Source organism: Dipodomys merriami, unplaced genomic scaffold, assembly GCF_024711535.1.
Source record: "Dipodomys merriami isolate MVZ:Mamm:240054 unplaced genomic scaffold, mDipMer1.0.p SCAF_2897, whole genome shotgun sequence".
Taxonomy (NCBI): Eukaryota; Metazoa; Chordata; class Mammalia; order Rodentia; family Heteromyidae; genus Dipodomys; species Dipodomys merriami.
In genome coordinates this window covers 2,413-28,745 of record NW_027204378.1, presented here as the reverse complement: position 1 = coordinate 28,745, position 26,333 = coordinate 2,413, and the positions used below count along the sequence as shown (strand labels likewise).

Genomic DNA, 26,333 nt, shown 5'->3' with positions numbered 1-26,333 from the left:
ACTGTCCCAGAGTTTTCTGCTCAAGGCTAGTGCTCTACCACTTTGAGCCATAGCACCACTTTCATTTAGCTGGTTAATTGGAAATAAGAGTCTCATAGACCTTCCTGCCCCGGCTGACTTCAAACCACAATCTTCAGATTTCAGTCTCCTGAGGAGCTAGGATTATAGGTGTGAATCTCCAGTGCCCATCCATCTTAGTTCTTAAGAAATAGTTTTGAAGCCAGGCGCTGGGGCTCAGGCCTGTAATCCAAGGTACTCAGGAGGTTGAGATCTGAGGATAGCGGTTCAAAGCCAGCCCTGGCAGGAAAGTCGATGAGACTCTTATCTCCAATAAACCACAGGTGGCGCTGTGGCTCAAGCAGTAGAGCGCTCACCTTGAGCTGAAGAGCGCAGGGACAGCACCCAAACCCAGAGTTCAAGCCCCATGACCGACCAAAAAAAAAAAAAAAATAGTTTTGGTTATGTGGGAAAAATCTGGTATTCATTCCTCATTGACAATGGATAATTGAAGCGTTACTGTTTTCTGTTCATTTGTTCTAAATGTACTCTCTAATATGTTAATATTGCGAGACTTAACAATCAAATCCTTTGACATGATTGATAAGATTGACTTATGCTAGGGGTTCTGACTTGGAACTCACAAAACAATTTCAGGGACAACATGTACCTACTGAAAGTATTCTATATAAGTGAGTGACAAGGGGCTGGGAAGGTGGCTCAGTGGTATAGCGCTTGCCTTGCATGCCTGAGGCCCTGGGTTCGATTCCTCAGCACCACATAAGCAAAAAGAAAAAAGCCGGAAGTGGCGCTGTGGCTCAAGTGGTAGAGTGCTAGCCTTGAGCTGAAGAGCTGGGGGACAGCACCCAGGCCCAGAGTTCAAGCCCCACGGCCGACCAAAAAAAAAAACAAAAACAAAACCACAGGGTGGTGCTGGTGGCTCATGCCTGTGATCCTAGCTACTTAAAAGGCTGAGATCTAAGGATCATGGTTTAAAGCCATGAGGTAGTTACCACCAATTAACCATTGAAAAAATCTGAAAGTAGAGTTGTAGCTCAAGTGATAAAGTGCCAGTATGGAAAAAAAAAAAGCCAAGGGGGGCAGTAGCCAGGCCCTGAATTCAAGCCACAGTACCAGCACACACATGAACATGTACACACATGCACACACACATACACACACAAAGAAGCAACACTAAGTATAATTTTAAAACTTAAGCTCTTAGTTCTGGGGCTGTGGGTCAGTTAGTTGGTCTCTTTGCTCCTGTTTTGATATCTGAAAAATGAGGACACCAAACCTGCTGGGTTGTTAGAAGGCTTAAATAAAGAAGTATGTGTGAAATCTCAGTATGTTAGCTAGCCTCAAACATATCACTATTATTGTTAAGAGTGCTAATCAGAGGGAAAACCTGTGAGACAATGAGGGAAGGTGACATTCCCCAAAAAGAAATGTACTCCTTACCTGATTTAAATTATTGTAACCCCTCTGTAGATCACCTTTATAATAACAGTAAAAAATTTAAAAAGAATAAAGAATGCTAATCAGATGAGGGTAACTGGCTCCTAAGGACTTAAAAAATATGGTGGTCAAAATTCAAAGTTGTTGAATAATGTGGTTTTATGCAGTATTATTATATTCTTTTTTTTTGGGGGGGGGCTCCGGTTGTGGTGCCTAAACTCTGGGCCTGGGCGCTGTCCCTCAACTCTTTAGCAGCTCAAGGCTAGTGCTCTACTACTTGAGCCACAGCGCCACTTCCCGCTTTTTTCTTTTTGCTTATGTGGTGCTGAGGAATCGAACCCAGGGCCTCAGGCATGCAAGGCAAGTGCTCTACCACTGAGCGGCCTTCCCAGCCCCAAGTATTATTATATTCTTAACATTTCTAGAAGAAGCTTGGATTTTTGCATACTTACACTTACTTTTATTTTTCCCCATCACATTTACACTGGTCTTGACTTGAAATCTTTCAGCCTCAGTTTCCTAAGCAGCTGAGATTACAGGTGGGTAGCACCATGCCAGGCTATAATCTTTTAGTAGGCTATTATCTTCTGGGACTAATGGACAATCCTTCTAAAAAACCATTTTCCCAGGTTCTTAAGACATTGAACCTGCCGGGTGCCTGTGGCTCACGCCTGTAATCCTAGCTACTCAAGAAGCTGAGATCTGAGAAACACAGTTCAAAGCCAGCCTGGGCAGGAACATCCATGAGACTCTTATCTCCAATTAATCACCAGAAAACTGGAAGTAGTACTGGGGCTCAAGTGGCAGAGCACTGCAGTGAGCTGAAGAGCAGAGGGACAGTGCCCAGGGCCCAGAGTTAAAGTCCCACGACATACCAAAAGAAAAAAAAAAAAAGACTTTGACCTTTACTCCTATCTCTCATTGGTTATAAGTCCCTAAATTTTTTTCTTCTATTTATTCATTTACATAAAAGAGGTACTAGGATTTGCCTGAATTAGTACTTGGGAACATTAAAGAAAGTACTGCATGTAAAACATTTGCAGCGTATGCTCATTCACAGTAAATGCTCATTGAGTGGTAGCAACATCATTGTCATCACCATCACCATGCCTGTCATGAAGTGTCTAATATATATAGCAAGGTGGCCAATCAATGCTAACCTTTTCTTCTAATGTATCTAGTCAGGCCAGTAACCCCCCCCCCCATACCTGAAGTGTGTTATGGTTCATCTGGAACTGAAAGATAGCTTCACAGAGATTCCAAAATGTGTATTCTGGCCACAGAATGGGTTGGAACACTAGGCAGGAGTGGGAGGTCTATGACAGAAAGAGAAGGAAGAGTATGTTTAGTCACATGTTGCTGAGCCACTTTGCTGGCCAGTCCTCCCATGGAGGAGCAGGCTGAGCTGGAAGAAGCCCAGAAATGATATTGCCCAGGCATCCAGAGCTGCAGTTGCTTCCGACACCAGCTCTGATTCCTTCATGGGCAGTGGGAGGGGTTGAGGGGTAGGGGTGTCTGAAGCAGCCAGATCACCTGCCTGTTGCAAAGCAAAACTAGACTAGATCACTTCCACTAGGATTTTTCCCAGAGCCAATTTTCAGACTATGAAATAATATCTGGACTCTGTTATTGACACTTGGCTCTTGGAGGTCATCTGAGACACTGTCTGGTAAAAGTCTGCAGTAAACCAATGGTAGCTGCCATTGTTACTTTTCAGTAGCAGCAGAATGGCAATGCAGCTAAGTGCGTGAACTCTACAGCCCAAATGCCTAGTTCTGTATTCTGCCTCTTCTAGCACCATTTAATCTTCCTCAAGTGTAAAGCTGGGTAATAGGAGTATCTGGTTTTCAAAGTTTCATTATGAAGATTGAATGTAAATCATGTAGAGCACAGAGCAGGATAAACTTGAGTAAAAATCAAATGAGCTGTCCCCTAGCACCAACACACTCTTATAGCTACTGCTTGATTCCTTCAGGGGTGAAGAATTCAATGCTTTCTAGGGAAAAATTTCAGTTGTCAGCTAACTTGTTATGCTAAGCCAATATTATCTTCATTCTACCAAGGTTGTAACTATTTTCAACAAGTTTACTTCTTCGAAATGATACTTTTTTGTTGTTGTTGTTGTTTTGTTGTTGTTAAAGGAATAAATAAGCAATCAGATCTTTCCAGTACAGTAGTTTTTTTTTTTTCTATTTTATAGTACTAGAAATTGAATTCAGGACCTCATGCTGTACTTTTTTTTTCTTTTGCTGGTACTAGGGCTTGAACTAAGGACCTGGGCACTGTTCCTGAGATTCTTTGTGCTCAAGGCTAGTGCTCTACCAGAGCCACAGCACCACTTCTGGCTTTTTCTGAATAGTTTATTGGAGATAAGAGTCTCAAAGACTTTTCTGCCCTAGCTGGCTTCAGGCTTCAATGATTTTTTTTTTTTTTTTTTTTTTTTTTTTGGTCGGTCGTGGGGCTTGAACTCTGGGCCTGGGCGTTGTCCCTTAGCTCTTCAGCTCAAGGCGAGCGCTCTACCACTTGAGCTACAGCGCCACTTCCGGTTTTCTGGTGGTTTTATTGGAGATAGGAGTCTCACGGTCTCTCCTGCCCGGGCTGGCTTTGAACCGTGATCCTCAGATCTCAGCCTCCTGAGTAGCTAGGATTACAGGCGTGAGCCACCAGCGCCCGGCTGATTTTTTTTGTTGTTGTTGTTGTTGGTTATGGGGCTTGAACTCTGTTTTGTTTTTGTTTTTTTGTCGGTCATGGGGCCTGAACTCTAGGCCTGAGCACTGTCCCTCAGCTCTTCAGCTCAAGGCTAGCGCCCTACCACTTGAGCCAAAGCGCCACTTCCTGCTTTTTCTGCTTATGTGGTGCTGAGGAATCGAACCCAGGGCCTCATGCATGCAAGGCAAGCACTCTACCACTGCGCTACCTTCCTATCCCTGAAATAATACTTTTTTTTTTTTTTTGCCAGTCATGGGGCTAGAACTCTGGGCCTGAGCACTGGCCCTCAGCTCTTCGGCTCAAGGCTAGTGCTCTACCACTTGAGCCATAGTACCACTTCTAGCTTTTTCTGCTTACGTGGTGCTTATGAGGAATCGAACCCAGGGCCTCATGCATGCAAGGCAAGCAGTCTACCACTGAGCCACCTTCCCATCCCCAAAATAATACTCTTTTTGAAATATCTGAAAACTAGCTCAAGTTGCCTGTAATCTATTCCCAAAGTTAAAATGCTTTGTCACTAGCAAGACACTAAGTTTCAAGACAATAGGGATCATTTCTGACTTTATTACTGCCATATTTGAAGCACAAATAAGGAACTCAATTTTTTTTTCCTCTCAGAAATAAAAACTCATCTTTTCCAGAGCATTGTTCCTTGGTCCTTTTAAGACATGAGGGTCCTTGCTACCTATCCTCTAGTTGATCAGTGTGGTTTATTTGTTCATTTGCCTGTTTAAGGTCTTGTGCATTCTAAGCAGACACTTATTTTTGTCCCTGAACTTCTTTTACTCAAAGCTAGCATTCTACCACTTGAGCCACAGTGTAATTTCTGGCTTTTTTTGTGTTGAGGAATTGAATCAGGGCTTCGTGCATGCTAGGCAAGCGCTCTACCACTAAGCCACATTTCCAGCCTAAGCAGATGCTCTTAACACTGTTATATTTCCAGCCCAGTACTAGCCCCTTAAATTTCAGTGCCCAAAGTAAACTTGAGCAGCAGAATAGTAGGTCATAGAACCATGAGAAACATATCATGCTTCCGTTAGTATAATCAAAGACCAAAAGCATCTTCAGTAACTAATAATTTTAATTCATTTTTTATTGTGAGAATACTATACATTTAATTCATTTTTAAGATTATGGTCCAATAAAATTTCTGGAGTTTATCAAGTGAGCTGCTTCTAAGCTGAGTTCCCATGCAATTTATCTTTGAGAAAAACCTTCCCCCAGCTATATGCTATTCAGGGGCCAAGTATTCAGGGGAGGAAAGAGTTAAGCAACAACAACTTAAAATTAGATATGATTACTTTGTAGGGACTGCCTAGATGGAAGAACTGAGAAAAGTGTCACGGCAAACCCCTAAGAGTTTGCATGTAGTTTAGATCCTTCATGGACCATGCTTACATAGAGGCTGACATGTTACTAAGACATCAAGGCCACGTACCTTGAAAAATGGCACAAGTTTTCACTATTATTGGAAAGCTTGCTTTTTGGATGCCTTGCACTTTGGAAAGCAGGAATCACAGAAGTTTGCAAAGCCAGGGTCAGATGCAGAAGGAAAAACAAATGTCACCAGGCACAGCCTGGAAATGCTTCTCCACATTTCAGCCTCCTTACTTCCATGTTTTCTGACCCTACTGTGGCTAGGAATAGGCAGGAACTGTCTCATCTGGTCTATGAGTGCTGTCCTGCCCAGTGCCCAGTATTCATCCCAACACATTCCCAACAGTACCTGGAAAGCACCTACCTGCCAGAGCAAGAAGTCACTCAGTCGAACCTCTCCAGAAGTCCGTATCAAGATGTCAGGGTGAGGAGAGTGGTTGGTGTAGAGACATTTATCAAGCAGAGACTCAGAGACATCACTAAGGTGAAGGGGAGACAAAAAAAAAAAAAAAAAAAGCACACATCTTTTTGAAGTATTTCTTGGTGAGCATGCATAAGGTTTCCGATTTCTTCAGGGACTACCATTAAATATACTCAGCAGTACTACCTTCTATAGAAAAGGTCCTTAATAAGAATTTGCTAAATTCATAAATGATCTGCTTTCCTAATTCCTACCCTCTTCTCATTCCTCCTCCCACCCTTGTCCCCCACACCTCTCTCTCTTTTTTTTGTGTGTGTGTGGTGTTGGTGATTGAACCCAGGGCTTCATGCACACTAAGCAAGTGCTTTACCATTGATCTATATCCCATGCCCCACAAATGATTTTAAATCTTCATAATTATATAAGATATATCTATTCTCATTTTTTAGATAAGAAAACTGAGGCTTAGAGAAACATCTTGCTTTTTTTTTTTTTTGATCAGTTGTGGGGCTTGAACTCTGTACTTGGGCGCTGTCCCTCAGCTCTTCAGCTCAAGGTGAGCGCTCTACCCCTTGAGCCTTAGCACAGCTTCCAGTTTTCTAGTGGTTTATTGGAGATAACAATCTTACAACCTTTCCTGCTTGCACTGGCTTTGAACTGAGATCTTCAGGTCTCAGTCTACTGAGTATCTAGGATTACAGGCGTGAGCCACTGACACCTGGCATGTCTTACTTTTTTTTTGTCAGTTGTGGGGCTTGAACTCTGGGCCTGGGTGCTGTCCCTCAGTTCTTCAGCCCAAGGCTAGCACTCTACCACTTGAGCCACAGTACCACTTCTGGTTTTCTGGGTAGTCTGTTGGAGATAAGAGTCTCTCCGTCTTTCCTGCCTAGGCTGGCTTTAAACCGTGGTCCTCAGATCTCAGCCTCCTGAGTGGCTAGGATTACAGGCGTGAGCCACCAGTGCCCAGCCTGTCTTGCTTTTTAAAATGCATATGCCTGCTGGGCATATGCACTATACTTATACACTGTACACATATGAGCATATATGTATAAAAGACAGTCTAAAAAAATCACACATTATTCTTTTTTTTTTTTTTTTTTGTCAATTGGGCTTGAACTCTGGGCTTGGGCACTGTCCCTGCGCTCTTCAGCTCAAGGTGAGCGCTCAACTGCTTGAGCCACAGTGCCACTGCTGGTTTTCTAGTGGTTTATTGGAGATAAGAGTATCACAGACTTTCCTACCTGGGCTGGCTTTGAACTGCGATCCTCAGCTCTCAGCCTCCTGAGTAGCTATGATTACAAGCGTGAGCCACCACCACCTGGCCAAATGTGTCATTGCATTTTTTTTTTTTTTGGGTCAGTTGTGGGGCTTGAACTCTGAGCCTGGGTGCTGTCCCTCAGCTCTTCAGCTCAAGGCGAGTGCTCTACCACTTGAGCTACAGCGTCACTTCTGGTTTTCTGGTGGTTTATTGGAGATAAGAGTCTCCTGGTCTCTCCTGCCCGGGCTGGCTTTGAACTGCAATCCTCAGATCTCAGCTTCCTGAGTAGCTAGGATTACAGGCGTGAGCCACCGGCGCCCGGCTGCATTTTTTTTTTTTTTTTAATCGGTAGTAGAGCTTGAACTCTGGGCTTGGGCGCTATCCCTGCACTCTTCAGCTCAAGGCAAGCACTCTACCACAGCGCCACTTCCTTCACACATTATTCTAGCAAGAGTGGTGGATGAAATGAACTCTAGGAAATTAACAAGAGATTTTTTTTTTCTTTTTTTGCTGTTTTAGTTTTCTTTCCTTTTGTTCTGTTTGTTTATTTTTAGGTCTTTGGGAGTGTAAGGGAAGGCACAGAAATGGAGGGACAAAGGATGAACAAATGCAGCAATGGTACTCCCTGGAAAGTATGTTGAAAATGAACTATGCAACTTATGGGTGGGCCTGGGAGGAAAAAACTGGGAGAGCAAGGGAAGAGATAACATTGTCCAGAAATAAATGTACTCTTTACCTGATTTATATAATTCTGTAAATCATCTTTATAATAACAATTAAACAGTTAAAAAAGCTGGGCACCAGTGGCTCACACCTATAATCCTAGCTACTCAGGAGGCTGAGATCTGAGGATTGCAGTTCAAAACCAGCCCGGGCAGGAAAGTTCATGAGACTCATATCTCCAATAAACCACCAGAAAACCAGAAGTGGCGCTGTGGCTCAAGTGGTAGAGTGCTAGCCTTGAGCTGAAGAGCTGAGGGACAGCACCCAGGCCCAGAATTCAAGCCCCATGACTGACAAAAAAAAGAAAAAAGAAAAACAGGGCTAGAACTCAGAGTGCTAACCCAGCAAGTACAAGGTCTGAGTTCAACCGCAGTATCAGAAAAAAAAACCAGGGCCTGGAAAGGTGGCTCAGTGGTAGAGCGCTTGCCTTGCATGCATGAGGCCCTGGCTTTGATACCCCAGTACCACATAAGCAAAAAGAAAGCCAGAAGTGGCGCTGTGGCTCAAGTGGTAGAGTGCTAGCCTTGAGCTGAAGAGCTGAGGGACAGTGCTCAGGCCCAGAGTTCAGGCCCCACGACTAGACCCCCCCAAAAAACAAAAAACAAAATCGAACCCCCTCAAAAAACCAACAACAACAAGCCCCCCCACCAAAAAAACCCCCCAACAACCCAGTATTAACCTTATAGGGACTAGGACTAAATGCATGCAGAGATCTGAGCATGACAGGGCACATCTATACTCAGTACTTAGCAGACTAAGTCCAGAGGATTGAAAAGTAGAGGCCAGCTTGGGGCTACAGGAATCATAAAAAGAAAAAAAAACGTATCCAGAGCACTTAGTAAGTGCCTAAATGTTAGTAAATGCTAAATGTTAGCATTTACTTTTGTTCCTCTTATTTTATAAAGAAAACAGAGCCCTATAGGAGGTCATGACCTGTTCAAAGTAATTCACTGAAAGAGAGTTTATTAACTGTTCTTCAGGCTCAACTTTATTTCTTCTGTACTATGAGAATCACAAAATAATCTCCTAAATACATACCAGGAGCTGGATGGCAGGAATAAGAATATAGAAATCAAACTATTAGGTAGAGCCTAATTGCAAAAACTCATTGACTTTCTAATACAAATGAGAATTTGCCTAAATTTGAATAATAGGCCCAGATGAGCCCAGCCAGAGCTGCAAAGCAAGTGTCAGGAGCTTAGTGGGTTGACACATTAGCCTCCTAACCCTGTTGATCCCAGCAGCCTACACTCCACTGGCATGAGAATCCCAGAGAGGCAAGTTAGGCAGGCAGAGAACTTGGGCAGGAAAAAATATGCAGAGCACTAGGCAGAAAGAAAGGTAAGGTCACTGAGTACTGTAATATAGTTTGAAGGGAAAGCAAGATCAGAGTGTGAATTGTAGACAAGCAGGAAGATCACATACATAGTGAGGCTGGACTCACTGTAGTAAGCTCAAGACCGGCCTATCTCAAAAAGCAAAATCCAATAGAAACAAGGTAGGTTCTTTCCTTCTTATCTTTCCTATTCTAATGAAACAATTTACCTTGTGGTACTAAAGACTGAACCATGGGTTTTCCCATGCTCTAGGATTGCAATATAATCCTAACCCTAATTCCCCCTACTCTCTAGCCCCAGGGGTACTGAAGCTGGAACTCAGGGTCTGGGTTTGCTAGGAAGCTCTCTCCAACTTGAACATCCTCAGACATACTTTTTTTGTGTGTTAATACTTAGATTTGAACTTGACCTGGGTGCTGAGCCTGAGCTTGTACTCAGGGCTAGCACTCTGCCATTTGAGCCATAGCTCTACTCCTGGATTTTTGATGGTTAACTGGAGATAAGCGTCTCAGTACTGGGCTGGGAAGGTGGCTCAGTGGTAGAGTGCTTGCCTTGCATGCATGAGGCCCTGGGTTCGATTCCTCAGCACCACATATGCAAAAAGAAAAAAGCCGGAAGTGGCGCTGTGGCTCAAGTGGTAGAGTGCTAGCCTTGAGCTAAAGAGCTGAGGGACAGCACCCAGGCCCAGAGTTCAGGCCCCACGACCGGACCCCCCCTCCCAAAAAAAAAAAAAGTGTCTCAGTACTTTGTGGTTCAGTCTGGCTTGAACCACCATCCTCAGATCTGAACTTCTTGAGTAGTTGGGATCATAGGCGTGAGCCATAGATGTTAAGCTTAATTCTTTTTGTTTTTCGGTCATGGAGCTTGAACTCTGGGCCTGGGTGCTGTCCCTCAGCTCCTCAGCTCAAAGCTAGCGCTCTCCCACCTGAGCTATAGCACCACTTCTGGTTTTCTGGTAGTTTATTGGAGATAAGAGTTTCACGGACTTTCTTGCCCCGGCTGGCTTTGAACCGCAATCCTCAGATCTCAGCCTCCTGAGTAGCAAGGATTACAGGTGTGAGCCACCGGCACCCAGCTTAAGCTTAATTCTTAATTTAATTTCCAGTCAATCAAATTATACCTGAGGAAGGAATCAGAAAAATTCATCAGTCCCAAGATCTCATATAATAGAGATAGAGGGCAAAAAAAATTCTTGCATCAGACAGCTTAAGCTTTGAGTACTGACTAGCTGAGTGACTGACCTTAGGTGAGTTATTTCAGTGTTTTCAGTTTTCTCATCTGTAAACTGTACAAGAGACGTGAATGTTTCATACATAAGATGATAACTTATAAAACATAGAACACATTGCCTGAACTGTATTTTGTTATTCCGCTTTACTATTTTTATTATTATACTAATATTATAACCAAAGGTTACACTAATAACATGGAAAAGACCAAATAGACAAATGGCTTGGAAAGTCCTTAAAAACTCTAAAAAGTAGGACATTACTGTTACTAATGATTCACAGTTTTCTTTTTTGGAGGTGTGTTTTTTTTATTTGTTTTTTTGCCAGTTATGGGGCCTGAACTCAGGGCCTGGGTGCTGTCCCTCAGCTCTTCAGCTGAAGGCTAGCACTCTACCACTTGAGCCACAGCGCCACTTCCAGCTTTTTCTGCTTATGTGGTACTGAGGAATCGAACCCAGGGCCTCATGCATGCAAGGCAAGCACTCTACCACTGAGCCAACTTCCCAGCCCGGAGTTGTGTTTTATGAGTGCTGGTCAGAGTCTTGATGCTGTCTTTGAGCTTCTTTTGCTCAAGGCTAGCTAGTATTCTACCACTTGAGCCACAGCATCACTTCCAGCTTTTTATTGAGTAGTTAATTAGGGTTAAGAGTCTCATGGACTAGCTGGGCACTGGTGGCTCACGCCTGTAATCCTAGCTACTTAGGAACCTGGGATCTAAGGACGGTGGTTCAAAACCATCCCAGGCAGGAGTCTATCAAACTCTTTTTTTTTTTTTTTGATCAGTCATGGGGCTTGAATTCTGGGCCTGGGTGCTATCCCTCAGCTCTTCAGCTCAAGGCTAGCGCTCTAACCACTTGAGCCACAGTGCCACTTCCGCTACCAAACTCTTTATTTCCAATTAACCACCCAAAAAATGGAAGTGGAGCTGTGGCTCAGAGTGGTAGAATGCTAGCCTTGAGCAAAAATTCAGGGATAGCTAGGCACTGGTGGCTCATGTCTATAATGCTAATTACTCAGGAGGCTGAGATCTGAGGATCTCAATTCAAAGCCAGCCTGGGCAGGAAAGTCCATGAAACTCTTATCTCCAAGTAATCACCAGAAAACTGACGTGGTGCTGTGGCTCAAGTGGTAGAATGCTCAACTTGAACTGAAGAACTCAGGGACAGCACCCAGGCACAGAGTTTAAGCCCTATGATTATAAAAAATTAATCAAATTTTAAAAAATAATAAATTAATTTAAAAAAATTCAGGGACAGCACCTAGGCTCTTAGTTCAAGTCCCACAAATGGCCAAAAAAAAAAACAAAAAAAACCCCAAAAACAAAAACAAAAACAAAAAAACCCAAAATAAGTCTCATTCATGGACTTTCTTGCTCAAGCTGGCTTTGAACTTCAATCCTCAGATCTCAGCCTGAGTAACTAGTATTACAGATGTGAGCCACCAGTGCCCTATTTGGAAAATTTTGTGTGAAAGTATAATGTGAGAAACCTAAAAGTCTCCACAGAGGGGCTGAGAAGGAAGCTCAGTGGTAGAGTGATTGCCTTGCATGCATGAGACCTTGGGTTCGATTCCTCAGCACCACATAAGCAGAAAAACCTGGAAGTGGCACTATGGCTCAAGTGGAAGAGCACTAGCCTTGAGCTGAAGAGCTGAGGGACAGCACCCAGGCCCAGAGTTCAGGCCCCAGGACTGACCAAAAGAAAAATTAAAAAGACTCCACAGGGTATATTCCTGAAAAATCATTCTTGCAAAAGATAAGGAGGGTGTAATTTCTCATTGATGATATGGCCTTGACTCATGCTCTGCTGTTCTTAGGAGTTTCTTGGTGTATCATAAAACTCAGAGAAAACCTGAAGCAGCTATAATAAACTGAATCTGAGCTCTATGTTTGTAGTCTCTCTTAGATCTTGCCATGTGTACCAATTTAGCCTCTGGCTCAGGACCTGGTGCAGAAGAAGTATTCATATTTGGTGCACATCTGTTTCTCTAGTAGTTGCCATGAGAAACAACTGAGCATACCTGGGATCCAGCAGCCCTTGCTCTACTCCCCAGGCCATCTCTCTCACAGCATTGGTGATCTCATGACGGGATGTGTACGCAAAGCAGACGTTGAGGAAACACCTGAGGAAAGAGAATAAGCTGATTTAGCAAGATTAGAGCACCATTTCCCTGCAAGGACAACCCCATGCCTCCCATAACTCTCCCCCGCCCCCCCCAGTCCAGTGTTAACTGATTAGTTCTGAAAGGTGAGATTGTGATACTTTGTGTGTGTGTGTGATTTTTGGTTTGTTTGTTCTGCTGCCAGTTCTGGGGTCAGAATTCAGGGCCTGGGTGCAGTCCCTATGCTTTTTCACTCAAAGCTAGTGGTCTACCACTTGAGCCACAGCTCTACTTTCAGCTTTTTGGTAATTAATTGTAGATAAGATTCTCACAGGCTTTTCTGCCTGGGCTAACTTTGAACTGTAATCCTCAGATCTCAGCTTCTTGATTAATTAGGATTACAGGCATCAGCCAATGGCACCTGGGGCTTATGCTGTTTGTTTTCTAAGACAAAAACTAAATGTCCTTTACTACCTTCATAATGGACAGCCAGTAGGGCTGAGAATGTGACTTAGTGATAGAGTGCTTGCCTATCATGCCTGAAGCCCTGGGTTTAATTCTTCAGTACTACATAAGCAGAAAAAGCCAGAAGTGGTATTATGGCTCAAGTGGCAGAGTGCTAGCTTTGAGCAAAAGATGCTCAGGGACAGTGCCCAGGCCCCAAGCCCCAGGTCTGGCGAAAGTTCTGAGTTTGGCCCTGAGTTCAAGCTATAGTACCAGCACACCCCTCCAAAAAAAAAAAAAAGAGATATTAAAATGATTTCTTGAGGGCTGGGAAGGTGGCTCAGTGGTAGAGCACTTGCCTTGCATGCCAGAGGCCTTGAGTTCGATTCCTCAGCACCACATAAGCAAAAAAAAAAAAAAAGCGGGAAGTGGCATTGTGGCTCAAGTGGTAGAATGCTAGCCTTGAGCTGAAGAGCTGAGGGACAGCACCCAGGCCCAGAGTTCAGGCCCCACGACCGAACCCCCCCCCCCCGCCTCCCCCCAAAAAAAAGATTTCTTGAAGCATCTGCCTTTAGAAACAAGGCTTAGGACTGCTGCATTCCCACCCCAACTTGTCAAGTTAGAAAAAAAAATGCGACTACCATCATCAAACACACACACACACACACACACACACACACACACACACAAACACACACACACACACACACACACACATTTGGGGTAAGATGAAAAATATGTCTACATGTGAGTATAATCACATATGACTTGGTATTACAGCAGCATTTCAGAGAGAAGGAAGAAGTTTTTGTTTCTAAACATCCACAACCACTCCCTCTATACCCCACATATGGAATACACACCAAGAAGTGCCCCAGATATCTCTTTAAAACCAGAAAAGAGTCAAAGATTGAGACAGGTTCTTGAGGGGAAATCTGAAAACTTACTTGTTGTAGTTTTTTGTGGCCTGTACAGCTTGTGCAATCTGCTCCTGGAGGTCTAAAGGCAACAAATGCAGATCTCCCAGGACCCGGATACATACCCCATGCTTCTCCAGCTTCTCTCTGATTGGGAAAAAATGAGGCAGATTGAGACAGACTACCTACTGCTAAGGTAGGAAGTTACTTTCAGCTTCTGACAGAAGTTCACTAGAGCACTGAGGCTCAGACAGGACAGTCAGAGAGAGACTATGTGGGACACAGTTATCAGGTACTATGTCTGGACTGATTCCATGTCTGGCTGCATGGAGAAGCCAAACTCTTAAGCACTTAATTGCATCTCCTCAGGTGTCCTTGTTGGCAAGCTGCATTTTACTTTGTGATACGTCTGTCTCATTTTGACAACTGAGTAAATAGTTTTAGAGTAGGATCTATATAACTGGCTATTTTAGTTACACTCTGGTAAAAGGAAGGTAACAGTGTTGGCTAATGTTAATTATATATTTGCTAGTCTACCAATATATTCTATCATTACACCATCTTTGAAGCGCGCACCAAAATTAGTGTCCATATACAGATAAGGAATGTGAGGCACAGGGAGAGGTTAATTTGTTCAGACAGCAAGTGAATGGACATCCTGAACTTGAACCCGGACAATCTGGGTTCAGAGCTTGTCCCCTTAATCCTAATAGCACCTCGGCACAGTAACTGTATACAGTGAGTATGAATTCACTGTTAACTAACTACCAGCTTTTCTCTCTTGGGAATGCTATGCAGAAACTAAGTGCTTTGTGGTTGGGAATTGGGAGATTAATACTGTGAGGTGTGAGTCTCCTACAGGTTGTTCTGAAGACTGTTGAGCCAGAGGCTCATGGCTATATCTAGAGCCTGCCAACCCCACTCAACCTTTAACTTAATATATTAGTTCATAGTTTGTGAAGCAAACTCTAATCACTTAATTTTGAAAATTTGTTGGCATTACTGAGGACAAATGTATAGTCAAATCAAGACAACAGGGATGGGATGTAGCTCAGTGGCAAAGTGTTTGCCTAGCAAGTGCAATGTCCTGGGTTTGAGTCTCTAGTACCAAAAAAGAAAAGACAAAAAAAAAAAAAAGAAAAAGAAAAGAAAAGAAAAGAAAGTAGTTAAAAAAAAAAAATCAAGCCTGGCACTGGTGGCTCAAGCCTGTAATCCTAGCTACTCAAGAGGCTGAGATCAAGGATCATGGTTCAAAGCCAGGCCAAACAGGAAAAAAGATTTTGAGACTCATCTTCAATTCACCACCAGAATACTGGAAGTGGAGCTGTGGCTCACAATGGTAGAGTCCTAGCCTTGAGCAGAAAAGCTCAAAGATACCATCTAGGCCCTAACCAAACAAACAAAAAGACAAAATTTGAAGAAGAATAATAGATCTAAGTCCTAGAACCTCCACTTACTAGGTGATCCTGCATGAAGACAGCGTCTTCAGCTGGATACTGAGGGTTTATGCCTGTAATCCTGGCAACTTGGAAGAAATTTGGGGAGGATTGTCCTTTGAGACCAACCAGGCAGAAAAGTTTGTGAGACCTCTTTCTCAAACAAGAGTTAGTCACAGTCACACATACTTTTCATTCCAGCCTTGATGGGGAGCCTAAAATAGATGGATCATAGCCTAGCCATGTGCCAGGAGAGAAGGCAACACCTATCTGAAAAATAAGCAGTGCAAAAGATGGCTAGAGGTGTGGATCAGCAATAGAGCACCTGCCTAGGAAGCGTAAGACCCTGAATTCAAACCCCAGTACTGAAAGAAAGAAAAAAAAAGAAGGGACTGCTCCTCGGAGTTCATCCTCTACCCACCCCTTCATGCCCCATATCTGTAAGCTGGGGGTGACAACTGTCCCTGCCAAACTATGACTATAGACAAGAGTAGGTAGTGAGAGGCTTGTTCTCAGAAGCAGATGCAGGACTCCATTGAGCTCTGTAAAGAACAAACTGTGAAATCCCTGGAGGTGCCTGGGGACTGGCACCAACCCCACTCTACTACCAGCTCAATGTGGCCACAGGCAAGGCCCTCTCTTCTCTTTACTAGAGTATAATTTCCCAACCAGTGAAATTAAACTAGATCAGTGTTTTCAGACTTTCTTTTGGTCTAAGAATTCTTCTTGAACTCAATCCCATACAGAAGACCATGACATAAAATAGAAAAAAGAAAAAAAGAAAGAAAGAAATGAACACATATCACACATCACCCTCTACGGGGGATTTTTTTCCAATGTGTACTCCTGGAACTCTGAGACTGCGTGCCACATGGTTTCTTCTTTCTCTGGCCAGGACTGTTTTCTTTCTTTCTTTCTTTTTTTTTTTTTTGGGTACGGTCGTGGGGCCTGAACTCTGGGCCTGGGACACTGTCCCTCAGCTCTTCAGCTCAAGGCTAGCGCTCTACCACTTGTGCCACAGCACCACTTCCGACTTTTTTCTTTTTGCTTATGTGGTACTGAGGAATTGAACCCAGGGCCTCATACATGCAAGGCAAGCGCTCTACCACTGAGCCACCTTCCCAGCCCTGACTGTTTTCTTTATTACTGAGTGACTAAAGCAATCTCAGTAGCACTTCTACTGTTTGTCGTGCTTTTTTTTGGCCAGTCTTGGGACTTGAACTCAGGGCCTGGGATCTGTCCCTGAGCTTCTCTGTGCTCAATGCTAGCACTCTACCACTTGAGCCCACAGCACCATTTCTGGCTTTTTCTGAGTACTTTATTGGAGGTAAGAGTTTCATGGACTTTCCTGCTCAGGTTGGCTTCAAACTGTGATACTTAGATCTCAGCCTCCTTAGAAGTTAGGATTACAGGTGTGAGCCACCAGTGCCCAGCTTGTCATCCATTTTTGTCTTTTTTTGTTGTCCTTTGCTTGAGACAGGGTGTTACTATGTACCTCAAGCTAAACTGGAACTCACTATGTAACTCAGGCTGTCCTTGAACTAACAATCCTCCTACTTCAGCCTCCTGTTTCAGCACTGGGATTATAAGCATGTACTACCTTGCATGTCTGTCAAGTGTTGATATTGCAGGAATTGTGACAAAGCTTCCTATCTCTTGGTGTATGGTACAGCTTTAGGGATAAGAAAGATCTAGGTGTTCAGTCTGCCCGTCTGATAGCTATATGATCTAGAATATGTGACTTCACTTCTCTGGTTTTTAATTTTTTCCTCTCTAAAATTGGGCTAATAATACCTTTCTTATAGTCTAATATAGCTAGTAATAAGACTACATCTTAAGCTAAGGCCTCATATACAGACAATATTTAAAGAAGGCAAAAATATCCTGTTGCTGGTGGCTCACTCCTATAATTCTTTTTTTTTTTTTTTTTGCCGGTTGTAGGGCTTGAATTCTGGGCCTGGGTGCTGTCCATCAGCTCTTCAGCTCAAGGCTAGCACTCTATCACTTGAGCCACAGCTCCACTTCCGGCTTTTTCTGCTTATGTGGTGCTGAGGAATCGAACCCAGGGCCTCATCCATGCAAGGCAAGTGCTCTACCACTGAGCCACCTTCCCAGCCCAACTCCTGTAATTCTTTTTTTTTTTTTTGGGTCCGGTCATGGGGCCTAAACTCTGGGCCTGGGCACTGTCCCTCAGCTCTTCAGCTCAAGGCTAGCACTCTACTACTTGAGCCACAGCACCACTTCCGGCTTTTTTTTTCTTTTTGCTTATGTGGTGCTGAGGAATCGAACCCAGGGCCTCAGGCATTCAAGGCAAGTGCTCTACCACTGAGCTACCTTCCCAGCCCCACTCCTGTAATTCTTATAAGGAGGCTGAGATTGAAGGATCCCAATCTGAAGCCAGCCTAGTGAGACTCTTATCTCCAATTAATTATCAAAAAGCTGAAAGTGGAGGCATGGATCAAGTCATAGAGCACCAGCCTTGAGTGAAAAAAAAAAGCTAGGGGACAGCACCAAGGCTCTGAATTCAAGTCCCAGTACTGGCACAAAAATAAAAAATTAAAATCAGGAGCCGGTGGCTCACACCTGTAATCCTAGCTATTCGGGATGCTGAAATCTGAGGATTGAGGTTCAAAGCCAGCCAGGGCAGGAAAGTTTGTGAAACTCTTATTTCCAATAAACCACTCAGAAAACTGGAAGTGGTGCTGTGGCTCAAAGGGTAGAGCTCTAGCCTTGAGCTGACGAGCTGAGGGACAGTGCCCAGGCACAGAGTTCAAGCCCCATGACTGACTAAATAAATAAATAAATATTTTTTTTTAAAAGGAAGATGGGTATAAAATGCAGAAGAATTGGGGGGGCTGAGGAAAGGCTGGAGGGATGACCATACATCCTCCCCTCAGATAAAATCTTACTGTTCTTCCATCAAGCTGGTGAACTTCTGCCGAGCCAGATCCAGTAGGCCATCAACCTCATTCTTGGAACGTTTGAAGTTTTCAATGCTGAATGCATAGACTGTCACCTCTAGGATGCCCAAATTTAAACACCAGCGCAAAGTCTAAGAAAGGAAAAAACAAATAGCTGGAATATACATAGATTGGGAAGAAAATAAGAGAGGCTTCTGCACTGACCAGAGTGGGAGAGGGACTTTTATCTTCCTGTCTGTGAGACTTTTTTTGGGGGGGAGGGGTATGTGTGTGGAGGTGTGGTTGTGGGGCTTGAATTCAGGGTCTGGCACTATCTCTGAGTTCTTTCACTCAAGGCCAGTATTCCACTACTTTTTTTTTGTCGGTTGTGGGGCCTGAAGTCTGGGCCTGGGAAATGTCTCTCAGCTCTTCAGCTCAAGGCTAGCGCCCTACCACTTGAGCCACAGTACCACTTCCAGCTTTTTTTTCTGCTTATGTGGTGCTCAGAAATCAAATCCAGGACCTCATGCTTGCGAGGCAAGTACTCTACCAAGGAGCCAGTTTCCTAACCCCTCCACCACTTTTTTGTTGTTGTTGTTGTTCATGGGGCTTGATCTCTGGGCCTGAGCACTGTCCCTCAGCTCTTCAGCTCAAGGCGAGCGCTCTACCACTTGAGCTACAGCGCCACTTCCAGTTTTCTGAGTGTTTTATTGGAGATAAGAGTCTTACAGACTTTCCTGCCTGAGCTGGCTTTGCACTTCGATCCTTAGCTCTCAGCCTCCTCAGTAGCTAGGATTATAGGCATGAGCCACTGGTGCCCGGCCCACTTTTATTTTTTTGGTTGTGGGGCCTGAACTCAGTGCCTGGGAACTGTCCCTCAGCTCTTCAGCTCAAAGCTAGCGCTCTACCACTTGAGCCACAGCACCACTTCCACTTTTTTTTTTTGCTTATGTGGTGCTGAGGAATTGAACCCAGGGCCTCATACATGGGAGGCAAGTGCTCTACCACTAAGCCAACTTCCCAGCCCCCTCACCACTTTTAAGCCACAGCTCTACTACTAGTTTTCTGGTGGTTAACTGGAAATGAGTCTCATAAACTTTCTGGCCTGGGTTGGCTTTGAACCTTGATCCTCAGATCTCAGCATCCTGAATAGCTAGGATTATGGGCATGAGCTACCAGCACCCAGCTGTCTGTGAGACTTACTTCCAATTAGCCATCCAAAAGCCAGAAGTAGAAGCTGTAGCTGAAGAAATAAGAGTAGTTGAGGGCTGGGAAGGTGGCTCAGTGGTAGAGTGCTTGCCTTGCATGCATGAGGCCCTGAGTTCAATTCCTCAGCACCACATAAGCAAAAAGAAAAAAAGCCGGAAGTGGCGCTGTGGCTCAAGTGGTAGAGTGCTAGCCTTGAGCTGAAGAGCTGAGGGATAGTGCCCAGGCCCAGAGTTCAGGCCCCATGACCGGACCCAAAAAACAAGAAAAAAAAAAAGAGTAGTTGAGTGCAGGTGGCTCATGCCTATAATCCTAGCTGTTCAGGAGGCTGAGATCTGAGGATTACTGTTCAAAGCCAGCCCTTGCAGGAAAATCCAAGCGACTCTTACCTCCATTTAACCACCTGAAAACTGGAAGTGGAACTGTAACTCAAAGTGGTAGAGCACTAGCCTTGAGGGAAAGAGCTCAGAGACAGCACTGAGGCCCCATGACTGACCTAAATAAATAAATAAATAAAAATTATTACCTGACTTATGCAACTCTAATCACTCTGTATATCACCTTTACAGTATCAATTTAAAATTTTTTTAAAAATTTAAAAAAGATTCACCAAAAATGCCCCTAAAAGATGTGATCTTAATAAAGACTACTAAACTGATGCCATTGTAATTTACCTGATATAACTCTCCATCAGAATAAAAAACCAAATAAGCAGAAATACCAGCATTTAAAAAACTGAGCTGGGTGCCACAGGCTCACTCTGGTAATCCTAGCTACTCAAGAGGCTGAAATCTGAGGATCATGATTTGAAGCCAGAAGAGGCAGGAAAGTCTGAGACTGAGCTAACTAGAGCTAAGACTGAGAGTGCTGAGCCGGCACCAGCGGCTCACATCTGTAATCCTAGCTACTTAGGAGGCTGAGAGCTAAGGATCGAGGTTCAAAGCAAGCCAGGGCAAGAAAGTCCATGAAACGATTATCTCCAATAAACCACCAGAAAACTGGAAGTGGCCTTGTAGCTCAAGTGGTAGAGCACTAGCCTTGAGCTGAAGAGCTGAGGGACAGTGCTCAGGCCTAGAGTTCAAGCCCCATGACCGACAAAAAACCAACCAAACAAACAAAAAATATCAAGTGCAAAGCTTGAGTCCCAGTCTCAGAAAAAAGAAAAGAAAAGAAAAGAAAGATAGAATCTGTGTGCTATAAACTGTATTTCCATTTTCTTAAAAGTTAGGTTCACAATGGGCTAGGAAGTAAAGCAAGTGCTTACCACGTATAAAGACCTGGGCTCAATTCTCAGAACCCTACCCACCAAATTAAAGTTTCACAGAGATTGTTAACATTCCATTTTTTGCTAAAACTTCCCAATTTGCAATACTCATTAAACCATAAAATGGGCTGGAAATGTGGCTTAGTGGTAGAGTGATTGCTGAGCATGTGTGAAGCCCTGGGTTCAAGTCCTCAGTACCACATAAACAGAACAAGCTAGAAGTGGTGCTGTGACTCAAGTGGTAGAGTGCTATCCTTGAGCAAAAGAAACTCAGGACTGGGGAAAAAAAACACACACACACAAAAAAATTTTCATGATCTCTGCATAGAATGATATGCTTGGTAGCCTGGCAATTTTGCAGTTTTAGCATTGAAAAGCCTGAATATGGAGTTGGAGGTATGGCTCAGTTGGTAGAGTGTCAGCCAATGAGTAAAGGTGTCAGGTACCTACTTCAAGTCTCAGTCTTGGACCAAAACAAACAAATAAAAAGCCCTGAATCCTGTGAAACTGGGCAGCAAAGCCAGAAACTAAGTATCTGGCTTAGTTTAATCCTAAAGAGAGAGAGAGAGAGAGAGAGAGAGAGAGAGAGAGAGAGAGAGAGAGAGAGAGAGAGAGAGAGAGAGAGAGAGAGAGAGTGTGTGTGTGTGTGTGTGTGTGTGTATTTACCACTAAGCCAACTCTGTGTGTGTGTGTGTGTCTTGAACTAAGGATCTCATACTCTTTTTTTTTTGTTGTTGGTCCTGGGGCTTGAACTCTGGACCTGGGTGCTGGCCCTCAGCTCTTCAGCTTAAGGCTAGCAATCTACCACTTGAGCCACAGCTCCACTTCTGGTTTTCTGGTGGTTTATTGGAGATAAGAGTCTCATGGACTTTCCTTCCCAGGCTAGCTTTGAACCGTGATCCTCAGATTTCAGCCTCCTGAGTAGCTAGGATTTCAGGCCTGAGCCACCATTACCCAGCACTACTTTCAGTTTTCTAGTCATTTAATGGGAATAAGAGTCTCATGAAATTTCCTGCCAGGGCTGGCTTTTAACTGTGATCCTCAGAGTTAGGACTACAAGTGTGAGCCACTGGCTCCTGGCCTAAACTTTTTTCTTGATATAGGATCTCATTATATAGCAGAAGCAAGCCTTGAACTCAAATCCTCTTGCCTCAGTCCCCTACAGTGCTGAGATTACAGGTGTGTACTACCACATGTAGCTAAAACAACCCTGTTTGCAATGTTAATAACAGTGAAACAGGCTAAACAAGTTATATGACATTCTCATGATGAAATTTTCTATAACATATAGAAAAATAATCTGCAAAATGTCAAATAAAAATAAAAATTTTAAGAGATATCGTTTCATGAATGTTAGGACATGTGGGACATACTATGAAGATTACATGAGGCACAACATAATAGAAATGATTTATTTGTTAAGGTAATATGAGGAGACAATTTCATCTTGTGATGACTTTTTTTCTTTTTTCTTTTGGTTGGTCATAGGGCTTGAACTCAGGACCTGGGTGCTGTCACTGAGCTTTTTTGCTCAAGGCTAGTGCACAGCACCACTTCCAGTTTTCTGGTGATTAATTGGAAATAAGAGTCTCAATAGACTTTCCTGCCCAGGCTGGCTTTGAACCATGATCCTTCAGTCTCAGCCTCCTATGTAGCTAGGTTAACAGGCATGACCTCTGGTGCCTGGCTATAATGACTTTTTTTGTTGTTGTTAATGTTAATATGAGACCTACAATTACTAAGCAAGTAAAATATAGAGAATCTGATATGCACGTGTTGCAAGCCTATAGTCCCAGCACTTGGGAGGCAGAGACAAGAGGACCACAAGTCTGAAGCCAGATTGGGCTATATAAAGAGATCCCACTTCAAATATGTGTTCATGCATACCACTAGTATTTTTAAAAACAAAGCCTTCTCAAACTTCAGCATGCTCAGAGGCTCATGTTCTAGTGTTAATCAAATTCTCAGAGGCTATTCATTGTGGACTCTGCTACCCACACCCACCTCAGCCAGCTTGTTGAAGCCCTGTGAGTGGCCTTCTTGCCTTTCCACCTGGCATTTCTTGGCATAGCGACGGTTTCCATCCATTATGAATGCAATGTGCTTGGGCATTGGGCCTGCCTGTGGAAAGAAGAAAACAAATGATAAATGGATCTCATATTCTTTGGGGATTAAGAACACTACAGGGCTGGGAATGTGGCTTAGTGGTAGAGTGCTTGCCTACCATGCACGAAGGCCTGGGTTCCATTTCTCAGTACCATATAAACAGAAAAGGCTGGAAGTGGTGTTATGGCTCAAGTGCTAGAGTGCTAGCCTTGAGCAAAAGAAGCTCAGGGACAGTGCCCAGGCCCAGAGTTCAGGCCCTCGGATTGTAAAAAAAAAAAAAAAAAAAGAAGGACACTACATCTCAAGTTGACAGGTTTGAACATAATGGCACTAGGCCTTAGTTTCTCTGTGGCAGCACACAGAAACTGAGGCCTAATGCTATTCTGATCTAACTCTTTTTTTTTTTTTTTTTGGTCAGTCATGGGGCTTGAACTTTGGGCCTGGGCACTGTCCCTCAGCTCTTCAGCTCAAGGCTAGCACTCTACCAACTTCCCAGCCCTATATGATCTAACTTTATAAGAGAACTAAATATCAATATTTTTTTTATGTGGTCTTGGGGTTTAAACTCAGGGTCTTTGAGCTTTTTTGCTCAAGGATAGCACTCTACCATTTGAGCCACAGCCACAGCTCCATTTCTGGCCTCTTGTTTGTTAATTTGAGGTGAGTCTCATGGACTTTCCTTGGCAGCTGTCTTCAAACTGTGATCCTCAGATCTCAGCCTCCCAAGTAACTAGGGTTACAGTGAGCCACAGGCAATCAGCTAAACATCAGGATTTTAAGAAAAATATAGGAGCATGAGGGGCTGGGAAGGTAGCTCAGTGGTAGCGTGCTTGCCTTGCATGCATGAGGCCCTGGGTTCGATTCCTTAGCACCACAGAAGCAGAAAAAGCCGGAAGTGGGGCTGAGGCTCAGGTGGTAGACTGCTGGTCTACAGCTGAAGAGCTGGGGGACAGTGCCCAGGCCCAGAGTTCAGGCCCCACAACTAACAAAAAAAAAAAAAAATATATATATATATATATATATATATATATATATATATATATATATATATATATATATGAGAGCATGAGAGCACCCATCAATGATCTTAGTTTCTCTGGAGGCTGAGGTAATAGGTTTGCTTGAGTTCACAAATTTCAAAGACAGCTTAAGCAATGTAGTAAGACTTCATCTCTTAAAAAAAAATTCAAAGCAAACAAAAAATTTTTTTTCAGTGACACAAAATTCTTATGTGGCTTAAAGCCAATCTGGGTTGTTACTGTAGCAAAAATTCACTCCTTAATCTATCTTCCCTCACCTGGAGGGATTTTCACTGACCATTTCTCCTGCACCTTTCCAAAATCTTCTACCTTTGTACTTCTAGAAAATTCAGAGCAGTTTGTTAATCCCAAGATATGACTGTTCTGACTTCCTGAAAAGGTGGTTTTCTATTTCCTTACCTGCCTAAAGTCAGTTGGTATCTGTGTGTGAGAATATGTGGAGGTCTAAGGCTAACTGACTGATAAATTCACTGCTATCTGCTACTTGATAGTGTGTGGCTGAAAACTCCAATCTAAAACCTGTCTAGGCTGGGCACCAGTGGCTCATGCCTGTAATCCTAGCTACTCAGGAGGCTGAGATCTGAGGATCTCGGTTCAAATCCAGCCTAGGCAAGAAAGTCGATGAAACTCTTATCTCCAATAAACCACCAGAAAACCAGGTGCTGTAGCTCAAGTGGTAGAGCATTAGCCTTGAGCTGAAGAGCGGAGGTACAGAGTTGAAGCCCCACGACCGACAAAACAAAAACAAAAACAAAAAACCTAAAACCTGTCTTGTGCAAAAGATATGAAATTGTTGAAATTCCTAGAGAGAAACTGAAGGAAAACTTGAGGATACAAACTGAGTGTGATTAATAGTGATCCCAGTGTACAGGTGACTGAAAGAACACTCAAAATAACAGTAATTAAGAACTGCTAGACATCTTGCTAAGTGCTTTATTTGTACATTTCATTTAGTTCTCATAACAGCTCTGTGATTATTAAAGTCATATGGGGAATAAACAATAAAATAAAACTTTTCATTCATGCTTAACTGCTTCCAGAGTCCATTACACTGTACTGCCACATGTTAGATTATTTATTCTAGCTAAACCCAGAGGACAGCAGTAACAACAATGGATTAACAGTTCCAGGAAAATTTTTTTTTCTATCTGGAAAACCAAGCTATGCTGCCAAATAATATTGGGAGGCCTTGGTTTGCCTAAAAATGCTATTGTAAAAATAACATTACTAGGCTAGGAATGTGGCTTAGTGGTAGAATGTTTACCTAACATGTATGAAGCCCTGGGTTTGATTCTTCAGTATCACATAAACAGAAAAAGCTGGAAGTGGTAGAGTGCTAGTCTTGAGCAAAAGAAGCTCAGGACAGTGTCCAGGCCCTGGGTTCCAGTCCCAGGAATGGCCAACAAAAAAAGGCCTACCAAAAATATAGACGTCAAAACTACATTACAATTATAAGTCTCTGGACCCTTGGGCTAAACCCCACTTAACCTCAAAGATTGCTTAGTTTAAACAATAGACTTTGACACAAGATTACCTAACTGTCAGCTTGTGCTCTGAGCCATGGCTTACCTTTATGATATTGGCACAGAACCGTTCCCAAAGTGACAGCTCTCCTTCCTTGATCCATGACATAGTTCTTGCCAAGCCAGAAGACCACCTAGAACAAGACAACAGCCAGGTACACTTGAGAGAGGGGGGAGACGGACAGAGACTGACAGACCATAAGTCATCAGCACTTGCAATGATTCACTTCTCAAGAGAATCACCAGGGTTGTAGCAAGCTGACAGCATTAGCACCCAAAGACACTGGTCTAACCTTTCACGACTCAGAGCTGTATAAGCCGAATGGGGACTTTCCTTGGTCCATCTGTCTCGTTTTCGTGGGCCTTCCTCGTTATCTGCACTTTTTCTAAGTTTCCAAGTCTGCTTCCTGCCACATTATGGTGCCTACATTTTGATCTTTTGCCCAGTTCTTTCTCCTCCGTCTTTTGCCAAGCCATTTCCCACTTGGCGCTCGCAGTCACTAAGTCTTCGGCACCCTTTGCCTCAGACCTCAGTGGCCTAGTCACAATCTGTTCTTAGTGTACCTTTAAGTCTCCCGCTGATGTCTCTTCGTTTTCCGTCTTTGCCCAGCACCTGAGCTCAGCCGCCAGGGAGCCAACACTTCCTTACTACGTGGCGCTGAAAGATTGCGTCATCGTTGGGCGCTGGTACACGCCCCTTCCGTCATTCAGGGGGCGGAGCCCAGCTCTGCACCAATGAACTAGGGGCGGGAACGGGCCGAGGGCTTGGGGGCTACCATTGGTGCACGTTCGCGAAGGGGGAGGCGACGGTGCCAGATAGCGGGGTCATGTGACTGAGAGACGTCTCCTGCGCTCCAGCCACGAGCGGGTGAATGAATGGGCTGCCGG

The 26,333-nt window shown here is 43.7% G+C and overlaps 1 protein-coding gene across 1 annotated transcript; it reads right to left on the bottom strand.

Annotated features, from left to right (window-relative positions):
* Nucleotides 1-910: 910 nt before the first annotated feature.
* Nucleotides 911-26,095, bottom strand: LOC138838720 (dehydrodolichyl diphosphate synthase complex subunit DHDDS-like). The gene is made up of 9 exons (XM_070038064.1): nt 26,010-26,095; nt 25,492-25,579; nt 22,781-22,897; nt 18,316-18,458; nt 14,001-14,117; nt 12,529-12,630; nt 5,906-6,020; nt 2,664-2,771; nt 911-1,493 (listed from the first exon to the last, which is right to left on the bottom strand). The coding sequence occupies exons 2-9, from the start codon at nt 25,552-25,554 to the stop codon at nt 1,464-1,466; spliced, it is 795 nt and encodes a 264-aa protein (XP_069894165.1). The 5' UTR covers nt 25,555-25,579; nt 26,010-26,095; the 3' UTR covers nt 911-1,463.
* Between the last annotated feature and the right edge of the window lie 238 nt (nt 26,096-26,333).